This window comes from Natator depressus, chromosome 1, assembly GCF_965152275.1.
Source record: "Natator depressus isolate rNatDep1 chromosome 1, rNatDep2.hap1, whole genome shotgun sequence".
Classification (NCBI taxonomy): Eukaryota; Metazoa; Chordata; order Testudines; family Cheloniidae; genus Natator; species Natator depressus.
This window is the reverse complement of record NC_134234.1, coordinates 97,081,776-97,094,143: the sequence shown is the minus strand read 5'-3', so window position 1 is coordinate 97,094,143 and position 12,368 is coordinate 97,081,776. Positions and strand designations below refer to the sequence as shown.

Below are 12,368 nucleotides of genomic sequence, written 5' to 3'. Positions count from 1 at the left end.
ATCAAGAACTGGACAGACATTCCATGGGTTCCTACTTCACTACAGTGCAGCTGGAATATTAGTTGAGATAAATTACACCAATATAGAAACATATGTAATGCAATGTTCTCAAGTAAAAACAGAAGGAAAATGATGAAATCTTGGAACTGTACATGATTTCTTTACTCTTGCTATCTCTAACATTGAAGAGAAAAAGGACCACTGTGGTGGAAGCTGTAGGAGACTAAGCAAGCAGAATTCTCTATGTGGAAATAAACTTAGGGGTTATGTTCCATTTGAAGGCTCCTGACTAGAGCTGGTCAAAACTTGAAATTTCCATTCCATAGAAAATTCTGACATTTCAAAAAAGTTTCCTTTCCAAGTCAGAACAAAAACTAAAAATTTCCCATGAAAATTCCAAAAACTTTTTATTCTGGAAAATTCTAAACATTTCCATTTGAGTTTTCCACAACAGAACAAAGCAACTAGCTGCCCTCTACACTAGGGGCAGCCCAGGGAGTCCCCCGCCACAGAGCAGAGAAGCCCTTAGAACCTTGGCTCCAGCCAGGGGGCCTGGGCTTCCTCCCTGCAATTATGTGATCACATACTATTTTTTCCACAGGCCTCATTCAGGGCACAGGTTGACTGCACAAGGGGACAACTCAGCCACCAGAGCTGTCTGACTCTGCATGGTGAACAGCACAGAAGGTTTGTGTAGTCTATGCTTTGGGTCCCATTTACTCATGTTATTTTCAAAAAGAAAGCAAACAATTGGCTAGCAGATAGGGTTCATGTACGATTTTCATGCAGTATGTCATTGACACAAAATATGACCATCAACACATGCTAATTCAATTTCTGTGCCCGACCGAGGATTTTTAAAAAACTGTCAGCTGATACTCAGTGGCTGTGACTGTCAGCTGATGTTGGCACCTATTCCTAGTGGCAGTTCCAGGATTCCTGAGCAGGTCAGCAAATTTTTCCCAAGAGGAGTTCAAAATATTCACCCTGATGATTAAGCACTGCTACTACTTCCTCTTCAGAATCAAGTCTGGTATCACACTCCATCTGGGTGAAAGCACCTAGAGCCAGCAATCTCCTACTGCAGCTTCTGGGTGTTTCCAAGGACTAATGCAAAGGAGGAAGTGAAAAGCCTACTGATGAAAACAATGGTTCCCATTGATATCAAGGGGAAGAAACGCCCTAGCAATTCCCTTTTTACATTTTTAAACAAGACTCTCATTAAATTTAAGTGTTCCCTTCTTCCATCATAAATGGAAAAGGAAACCAGCGTTGCCAAATTCAGGGGAAACCAGGGTATTCTCTTGCAGGGGGACAGATGGCTGCTGTTTTGCTTGTGGAAAAAAGGGGCAGAGATGAGAAGTTATGTATGATGATTCTGTCTTTCCAGCCAGCATGAGTTAAGTTACTCAGGTGGAGGAAGCCCCTATGGAAATCCATGTGGAAAACATTGCTACTGACTGGAATCTTTGGATGTGCCTACACTGCAGCTTGGAGCATTCTTCCCAGCACAGGTAGATAGACATGTGCTAGCGCTGCTTGTCCTAGCACATTAAAAATTGCAGCATAGCTGGGATAGCATGGGCGACAGCTTGGGCTGGCCATCTGAATACAGCTGGATCCTCTGGGTATGTTCTTGGGCAGCTCGCCCAATCCACCACCTGTGCTACCCCAGCTACACTGCTATTTTCAATAAGCTTTGTCACGCAGAGCTAGCACGTGTCTATCTACCCGGAGCAGGGAGCCTGGTCCCAACTGCAATGTAGACATATCCTTTGTTTGTTTTATTTATTCCCCTGCCATCTGTATTTCCACTTGTTTGTGTCTCTGTTTTTGATCACCATGCTTCACAAGACTTCACTAAGCGCTTTTTAACCAATTTCTGTTGCAGAGACTCTGATGTGCAATGTTAACTACATGATTTGAGAACCTGAAATCCAGCAAACCTACAGGATCATCAACCTACTCTTCAGGGTAGTACCATGATGTTATTCATTACCTTACCATACCTTCAAAACAAAAACGAGAAGAATAGAAAACAGCTGAATTTTAAGCACACCAGTTGCCTGTGTTTTCCAGAATAAAACTTTTTGTCTTCTATTCCCAAACATCATCCTTCAGCATTTTCCTGATTAAAATGAGTTAGCTTTCAGAAAGGGATGTACAAAAGAATACTGTGCAAAACAAAAGGATAAAGCCATGAATACATTATCACACTGGAAAATGTAAGCCCTCCGAAAACCAAGGAAGACGTTTGTTTATGTTTCTTTAAGAAAGCACTGTGTATTTCAGAGGTAGTATATCTCCCCTAGAATGCCATACATCAGTGGTCATGGTAACTTATATTACCAAACTTGAATTGCTTTTAAATTGAGTTCAGTTTACTGGTAGAACACCTATAAATAATCCATTCCGAATATTTTTTAAAATTCTTAAAAAAACAAAAAACAAAAAAAAGTTGGCATGTGATTCTGCTCCTCTGCTAGGCCTGTGGTGCTGGGTGGGGTGGAGGGCAACAAGATAACTATGATGAAGGCCACTGCTTCTTCCTTTTCTCTTTGTGAGCAAATCTGCCTACTACCTCTTCAGTTTCATCTTACTGCTGCTGTTACTGGTAAACACCCTTTTGCAAAATTTGGGGACGAGTATACCTTTAAGCTTTCCCTGAGCAGTGCATGACAGTGATGCACCTGGCTATCAATAAAACAGTAAAAGTGACCAATGCACAAAGGGGTGTGCAGGCTGGCACACTGGGGATTGAACTGAGGACCCCCAAAACTGAAAGCATGAATCTCTACAGATCAAGCTAAAAAGCCCAGCTTGCATATAGAGAGCTACAAGAGACTCATATCCTCAGTAGATCGGGCACAGAGGGGAAAGGTAACACACAGTTACATCAGCAAACTGAAAAAAGAAAAGAAAAAATATTACTTCCTCTAATCTCTTTCTCTTGCATCTTAGGGGTCACTCATAACAACAGTAGGTATAATATTTTCAGAAGGAAATGTAATTTTCAAGTTGGCAGTGTCCCTTAAAATCTAGAGTGGACAGAGGAGTCCAACTTTCCATGTAAATATGAAGAATGCAAATGTGAGTTATTCCTTATGTTACTGGCATTTTTTAGAAAATGTTTACTTTTTCCTTTTCACGGACTTCTCTTCAGCTGACTTTGCCCACTTGTGGTTTTAGTCAGTTTTCACGAACACAATGAGCTAGTCATTTACACATACTGTATGGAGAAAAGGATATTAACATATATGAACATTTGAAAACTGCTGTAATATTTTTTCCTTTTGGCATCCAAAGTTAGTTGTAAATCTTAACAAGCAGTCCACTACTAAAATGATTCTCACTCAGCTGGGTTAATTACACAATATTAGATACAAGAAACAAACACTGCAACACAAAACATAGCTACATCATTATTTGCAATAAATGTTAACTCTAAATAAGTGCAACCTGTCCATAAACACTTGCTATAAACTATTTAAAAATAAAATTTGATGGGTAAACATGAAAAAAAAATTCTCCATGAGAATTTTTTTAAAAAAAATATCAGCACTCAGTTAGAGTTTGGGATTTGTGAAAGAAAGCTTTAAAAGGAGCAAACCTGATTGGCTGTGGCTGTTGCGGCGAAGGGGACACTTGTTGCAGGAGTTGCTGCTGCAGAGACAGTGGCGGACGTAGCGCTGTGCATCATGGGTACTTTCAGGAGGGGAACCATGGAAGCAATGAACAGGAGGGTGTAGCATTATGGTAATAGAAGTGGTATTTTGGCATGGTGAATATCAGAGCAGCAAGCCATCATGGGTTAAACCAGCAGATGGCATGCAATCACAATGCAAAGCAAGAAAGCGTGGCAGAGAAATAAAAAAGGGAAAATAGCTTATTACAAGTACAATTAAAGGAAGTTTGTCAACACAATCAGTGATTCCCAGAAAAAGCAAAATAACTTATGATTGCTGGCATTATATTTAAGAATTTGACAAATTATTTTTTCCACTGAATGCATCCAATGAAGTGAGCTGTAGCTCACGAAAGCTTATGCTCAAATAAATTTTTTAGTCTCTAAGGTGCCACAAGTCCTCCTGTTCTTTTTGCGGATACAGACTAACACGGCTGCTACTCTGAAACCTGTTTTAAATTGGGCATCTACCAAAACAGCTTATTACTTTAAGTAAGAATTGTTCAATCAACTGAAAGACTATTTTTAAGTAGCTAAAACACATTAAAACACCATTCCTTAAGAAGTGAAATCTTTCATTTTTAGTATTGGAAAGGAAAGAAATAGTTTATTATTTCTGTACATATTAAAAATAATTTATTTTCATTTACCAGTATTATAGGTTAAAAGTATATTTGCAGCCTTGCTTTAAACATACATACAATTTTTATATTTTTGTTTCTGGATTTATGTTCTGTTACCTCCCCATAACTGTTGGATTTTATTTGAGTTAAATTACTATCTGCTTTGAGGCAAACATCAGTGTTATAATTATTTTCCTGATTTAAATACTAATTTGTTTGATCTAAAAGAGCAAAGCAGATTGTGAAAATTTATTTTTTGTTCAGTTTTAATTTAAGGACAAATTTATCAATATGTGCAAAATTCACTCATGTGTGTAGCTGAAACTCAAGTGAGTAGCCCCATTAAAATCAATGGGACTACTCACTTGAATAAGCATTACTCACATGAGTAAGGGTCTGTTGCTAATTTTGCAACCATAAAATATGTGCATTCAACTGCTTCAAATTTTAAAGTGGATTTGATTTAATTAAGAGGGAATACGATTCAGACCTTAGGTCTCAAAGTACTTTCAGTTACAAGTATTAAAATAAATGCTTCTGGGAAACTCTGATAAAACTTTTTAACACACAGCAAAAAGGAGAAATAGGCACACAACTATGAAACTTCAAAACACTGATGAAATTAGCTTGCTTTACCAATATTTTATGATTTTAGAAATACTATAAAATATATTGAGAGAAATACAATTTTGAAAACTGAAAAGCAGATTGGAATCCATGATTTTATGCATTTGCAGTGTGGTTGTTATAGCAGGTGATGTCACATCTAAACTGCAATTTTAACCTACAAACAAATCTAAGATCCTACAAAGTCAATCAAAAAGCCAAATGAACCTTTAAATCTAGTAATCAAGTCATGTTTAAGATTTGCAAACAACTGAAAGTACAGTATACAATATAAAAGAGATCAATAAAGAAATTTAGAACCTACCAATACTGGTAGCGGGTGTCATGCACAAAACTGACCCTGCATGTCATGCAATGATAGGTGGAAAAAGTGAATAAAGGGAAGAAACAGGTTAGCTGTTTAGAGTTAACATTCAAACTGAGATTCAAGCATAACCAAGGATAAGTAGAAGTTAGCTGAACACAATCTTAAGGTCATTCATAGTTTTTGTGTTACAAGAGTGACTTTAAATAATGTTATCCTAAAATACTATTACAGTATACCAAGACATATTTTGTACATCTGTGTGTGTATTTAAGATGGACCAGATTTCATAAACATCTTTCATATATTTTTTGTAGAAATAATGATTTTTAAAAACAATTTTTGATTGAATATTGGATTATCTAATGGCTGCTTAAATCCATTCAACAATTCAGACAGCATTATGTTAGCTACACAGATTAATGTTTATTAATTTTGCTGATACACAGCAGAGGAAAACATTTAATTCAATAGAAATTCTTATTATTCAGTGGAGATTTTGTTATCTGTGTTTAAATATTAACACACACATTTTTAACAACAAATTACTAATGTTACTTTTATTAACAAAAATGCTAAAATGGCAGCACTGGAAACTGAACCAATGCAGCGTGGCTAGTGACTGTGCAACATTCCACATGATGTCCTGCGAATGTGCTGCAAAAGTAGTCGGGGGTGAGGAGGCCTCTGCACAGCTAAGTGATATGAGTTCAGTTTTTGTGCTCATTCAACTGTTATCCTTTCTGCTAAAGCGAATGAAAATAGATAGGGCTTTTTAGGATGGTGAGTACAGTGTGTAGTGGGGAGAAGGTGAACGGTAGAGAGGAAGAGAAACAAAGTGGCATGTACACAACACATTATGTGCTGAATATGTAGTAGTAGCATAAAGTAGATTAAGTTTGCAGAACTCCTGTTTGGTGATGGTAACAACCTTTTATGTATTTATTTATTTAACAGCAAAAGTAACTATGAATGACCTTATCATGAAGAATAACCCTCATACACTTTCCCCTCTTCCGGCGATCATAACAGTTCTAATAAACAGCATCTGAAGGAAAACACTACCCTCCTTGCTTTTCAGATCACAAATAACCATTCACCAAACAATAGAAAGTGCAGATGAAGTAGTCATACTAACTTGGTGTGTGTTTTGTATTAAAAGAGAACTACAGTACAAAAATATCTAAGATAAGCAGTGTTACGAAGCCCCAAAACATTAATTAGGGAGTCATTGGTTAGGAAAGGCAGGGAAATTATATAAAACAACATATCAGTTTTCCATATATTTTATAAGCAAAACCTGGTTCTAGCTGTAACATTTCTACCAAACATGTAGGACGTATTTAAAACTGATACTAGTTCAGGAAATATTGGTTTACCATTTTAAACTAAAGAATTAATTTCATGCTTCATAGGGTGTGCGATATTTATAGCCACAGTCCCACAATGGGAAGGTATAGATGTACTTAGAGCCAAGTTCCAGAACACACAGTTCCTCCTGGACTCCCTGAGAAGTGCAATAACTGTAGGAGCAACATGCACTGTCTTCTGTGAAAGGGCCATTCTACCGGCCAGTGGAAAGGGTGTGCGCCATAGCTCACGTCCTCATCCCCCACCCCTCTGTACAGATATTAGTGATGCCAGATCTTCTGAGTTCTCCTGCTTGCTATGAGAACGTCTCCCATTCTGCCCTAGCTCATGTGCCGGGTCTCCTGGAGATGAGAGACTCTTTGCACCTTTTCCCTTTTTTGTGCACCTGTGCTGAGACTGGATGACAATCTAGCCCCTCAAGAGTTTGGCAAAAAGGCCCACATCCTTTTACATCATGAATTTATAATAAACTGCCACTCAATTTTGAGCTAATTTTGTACCGCTGGTTATGACGACTCCAGGGTTAACCAAAAATGTGAATTGAAAAGAAACAGCACGTGGAATAAAGTACTTGAGGAAAGATAAGCATTCTAAGTTTGGAAAATATCTGAGTGCTATCTTACTGAAGTATTTTCAAACAAGCTTATTTTTCAGGGTTATTTTAATGCATTTTACTCTAATTATATCCTATAGTGAAAAGCTCTGAAAGGCAGTGCCTATGAGGAGGAACAATGTACACCCCACCACAAGTTCTTATGGCTGTGATGTGAAGTACATTTGCAGGGGGACTCTTGGACATTTGTAAGAACTGGATGCTCTTTCATTTCTCAAATTCCTTCAAACCTTCCCACGGACGTTAGCATATTTTCCTGCACATTTCCATTATAGTAGCAAGTTACAAAATGGTCATGGGATCTCACTGGAAATTACACAAGATTTTGGGATATTTTCAAAATTAAAATGAGTAAAACAAGTGCATAAAGTAAATGTTTAGAACATATTTTAACAAATATAGCACCAAAGCCTGAGATCTTTACTAAGTTTTAACATACTTCTTATTCAGGCAAACTTCCACTGAGTTCGTATGATTTTTGTTTTTAAAAGATTATTGCAAAGCTATAAGAAATTACAGCATCTTGAATTCTTTTACTTGTTTAATTCATACTACTATTAGATGGTTAAAGACTATGATAAAAGATAAACAAATATATTCAAAAATAGAAAATATATTTACTACAGAAAAGTGTTTTAAATCAGCCTAAAAAATCATGGTTGATATACATACTAATACTGAAATTGCACTCTTTAATGCACTATACAGGGTATTTACTTTTAGATACTTCTCTTTTTGAATAATATAGAGGATTTTATTGCAACTGTTCACTTCATTCATAAATCAGACATTTAAGTGGAATATTCTCCCTTCTTTCACAGTGTTAAAAGAAAGTCTCCACACCACATGTATGAGCTCAAGATGTTAGGCCTGATGGGGTTGTGGATTTTTCCAAATGACATGGTCTAGTTTTCTACAGCTCTGAACAACAATGGAATATTCATGTTACTAAAATTCCACTGTAGTTAAATCACTTATATTAAGAATTACAACACCAGCTATTAACTGCAAAAACTGGGGAGAATTTTGGATTATAAAATATTCCATTATGAAGACAACAAAGCAAGTTTCCCACATAAAACACTTCTGTGCAGATGGGGAGTGTTTTATCCCCATAGTGCATCTGTGCAGGAATTAGCAATAATTTAGCGCTGCAGTTCTAGAGGGCAAAGGGTACTGTGTAGCAGGAGTATGTCCATGGCTGCCGAACAGTAGCGGTGGAAGAACAAAATACACCCGAAGAACAGGGACAGCTATTACCAATACTTTTCACACTTCCCCTTGTATCGCAGAAACATTATGCCTTCCCCATCAAGTTAATGACATTCCTCCTCCCCACCACCAAACACAGCGCTCATTGATGGACCCAACAAGCGACCCATTTAACACAGATATAAAGTACTCTGACAAATGCAAAATAAGGACAATAACAGAAAATACTAAAGCTACTTAATGACACGATGAAATTACCTCCTGAATCCTAATATTCTGCAGAGGGAATTAAAATAGTGTATTAAAATATTTGTGCATACTTGTCATGAATGTGTAGAGAATGGATTACACAGTTAAAAGTATATTCAATGTGATAAGCACTATCTTATGGGGAGAATGCTTAAATATGATTCTGTTTAGTGCAAATACAACATACCTGTTGGGATAAATGCTGCATGTTGTTGCAACTGTGCATTGGCAAGAGCCTGTTGATAGTGCAAGACACTGGGACTAAAAATGGCACTGGCACCATTGCTTTTTTCAAGCGCTTGTCTCTTTGGTAAAGGGTGAAGAACGCCGGGAGGAAAAGCCTGTAGAAAAAGAGAAATTAATTAAATTGGCAGATTTTTCAAAAGATATACATATTTTCTAATATATATGAATAAAATATTGTAATATACTTTTTAAAAAAGCTGTTAAAGATGCCTTGCCATGCACCTTAACTCAAATAATAGCAATGTACAATGAGTGAAATTTTGTTGTTGATCGCAAAAGCATGGTCCTATTAACATAAAACTGTAGCACCACAACTACTGAAAAGGAAGGCCTTTAAAGCAACAAAAGTGGCATTTCCTTTAAATTTGGGCTTAAAATATTCTAGGAAGAAAAAACCACTTGTTTCATTACCAAGTATTCTTTTTTAGTTAAATATTTTTCCTATTATTAAATACAGTGAGGGATTATAGTATTTTCAATTACAAAAGCAGTTATATTTAATTTTAACTTCTACGAAAAGGTATTTTAAAATGAAATCATGTTAGGAAAAAAACTAAATTGTTTGCATTTATTGCATATGAGAATGAGATGGATAAATATAATACTGAATTTTTTCTAAATTAATAATATATGATAGTTTTCAGTTGATGTTAAAAAAAAAAGCAATACAAATTTCATTAGTTGCTTCTCTGAAAAGCTACATGCAAAGCAAAAGGTGAAAGGTCAAAGTACCAGGTCTACAGTTGCTTCGAGAGGCCGCTTCATTGCTTTGGCAGTCGACTGAGTCTTTTAATAACAGGCAGCGAGCACATGATGGCAGTGGGCCAATGGGATTCAAGCGAATTAACATACAGGTAAACAGCAAGCAGAGGTGCATCATGGGAACGGCATTGCATTGTGGATAGGTGAGAAGGAAAAAAATATTCTGAATGCAGTATACAACATACAAAACACTAGGCATGCACAACAACAAAAATGTTTTCTAAAGAAATGAATATTACACCTTGAATTAGTACTGAAGCAATAATGCATCTACTATACCTTAGTTAAAAGCATATAAGAGAGTAAAATATAGATGTTTGAAATTTAGGAAAGTTAATTAAAACAGCAGCTTGCAGACACCATTAAGCATATTATAATACTTCACAGAAACACATTGGTTCTTAGGATTTTCTTACAAGAATTTCTGACAAGTTAGTTATGTCAAGTTAAAAAGCATAAAATAAATTTTCAACACTAACATTTAAAATATAAAGCACTAATGAGAGTTTTAATGCTTTAATAGAATTACTCACGTGTATGTTTGTTGGATCAGGGCCTTAGTTAATAAAATGTACATTTCAATAGACTTTGAAGTCAAAATATAAACAGTTTTCCTATTTCCAATATATAACAAATTCATGTTATGTCTAATCACTAATTTATCAGTTTAATATTTTTTACTATAGCTGGGACAGTAACTTGGATTATCCTTTTTAATTTACCATATTACACTGAGAAAAAGCCCAAGATTTTAAAGCAAATATTTTCTCAGATGTCATTCAGGAAAATCTTTACTAGCTTTAGGAATCGGTGATAGAAAACAATACTATTTGTCAAGAGCATGTAATGTATGATTAGAACAGGAATTATGGTGCTAATATAGCATCATTTAAAAATATTTAAATGTAAAACAATGCTTAACATGAGCATAAATTTTATTACCTATATTTGCATTAAGAGATAAAAGATGAGGGCTAATTTGACTACATTCCAGCAGAAAAATTTAGTTGATCTTTTTCATCTATAACTCTTTTTAAATGGGAATTTTAAAAGAGTTTAATGAAAACATATGGAAAGGAGGGTTTCCTCATGAATCAGAAATCTGGTTTTTACACTCACAATAGGTAGCTCCTCAAAGTCCATAGGAGAAATGAATATTCAGACTGTTTCTATCCTTAGCTTCAGATATAGAAAAGTAGAACAATAATTAAAAAGGGAGGACAAGGTACTGAGAGCACCATGTCTAAGACACCTTAGGGTCACAGAACTTAGGCCAATGACAACATGAACATTTTGCAGGATAGCCCTTGCTTCACTAATCCTTAAAACATCTTTCAAAATCCACGTTTCTGTCTCTCCGACTATCACCTTGTATCTTTCCTTATATCTTTGCATCCAAAGTCCTTAAGCATGTCCTCTATTCCTGATGTCTTGACAACTTCTCCTCTAGCTTCTTCCTAGATTCTACACCCTCCACTCTATGAGATCTGCTCTATCAAGGTCATTAATGATCAGGAAAGGAGGGTCCAGTGGTCAGAGCACTAGCCTGGGCTGTGGGAGACCCAGATTCAATTTCTGATCTACCACAAACTTCCTTTGTGACCTTGGGCAAGTCACTTAGGGCTCATCCACATGCTGCGGTAGTCCTCACCAGTGGGATGTAAGGTCTAGTCTGCACTAGCATGTCATGCACTAACTGGCCTGTGTGGAGCCTGCTGGTGGGCACTAAATGTTCCCTAGTGCGTGTAAATGTAGCACCATTTGAAACAGGACTGTGTTAACACACACCAAAAAACTTTTAGCGTGCACAAATAGTGTCCACCCTGACCTGTTAGTGCACAACACACTGGTGCAGACTAGAATTTACACCGCACTGGTGAGGACTAACACACGATGCAAATGAACCCTTAATCTTCTGTGCCTCACTTCCCCAACTGTAAAATAGAGATAATAGCACTTCCTAACTCACAGCACGGTTGTGAGGATAAATATGTTGACAAGTTTGTGAGGCACTCAGATACTATAGTAATGGGGACCGTATACGTACAATAGTAAGATAGATAGGCCGGATCTAAGGGTTTTCTGTTTATTTTCCTCCACCTTGACCTGCTATCTTTGAAAAAGCTGATCACTCCCTCCTCTCTCCCTTCTGTAAAATATCTAACAATGCCCATCCATCTTTGCACAGTATTCTGAGATCACTAGGGACAAAAAACTATATGAGTTTGAAATATTATGGCTGGATTCAATTATGGAAGGCGATGAACGCTGTAAACTCTCATTTAACTCAATGGGCGTTGAAGGTGCTCAACCCATTACTATTATCATCCAAAACACAGATCTCATCCACTCTCACAACTTCCCCTATTATCTCTATATTTATGATTCCAAAATCTGCACTCCTTATCCTCTTCCCTCAGTTTAGACTTAGATCCACACAGTAAGCCAAAAGGGACCATTGTGATAATCTAGTCTGGGGTCCTGTATACACAGGGCATAGGACTTCTCTGAATTAATTCCTTTTGAACTAGAGAATACATTTTAGGAAAACATCTAATTTTGATTTAAAAATTGCCATTGATGGAGAATTTACCCCAACTCTTGGTAAATTGTTCCAATTGTTAATTACCCTCACTGTTAAAAATTATCACCTTATTTCTAGTTTGAATTTGTCTA

The 12,368-nt window shown here is 36.5% G+C and overlaps 1 protein-coding gene across 6 annotated transcripts in view; it reads right to left on the bottom strand.

The window, feature by feature from the left end:
* The window catches only part of MBNL2 (muscleblind like splicing regulator 2), a 154,396-nt gene that overhangs the window by 19,027 nt on the left and 123,001 nt on the right, over positions 1-12,368 (bottom strand). For 3 of the 6 annotated variants that reach the window (XM_074962739.1, XM_074962732.1, XM_074962756.1), the window contains exons 6-9: positions 9,663-9,716; positions 8,872-9,025; positions 5,240-5,275; positions 3,611-3,705 (exon numbers count right to left, since the gene is read on the bottom strand). In XM_074962739.1, coding sequence (XP_074818840.1) covers positions 3,611-3,705; positions 5,240-5,275; positions 8,872-9,025; positions 9,663-9,716 — 339 coding nt within the window. The remainder of the gene's footprint in view (positions 1-3,610; positions 3,706-5,239; positions 5,276-8,871; positions 9,026-9,662; positions 9,717-12,368) is intronic. The other 3 variants (XM_074962748.1, XM_074962764.1, XM_074962775.1) reach the window with 3 other exon arrangements.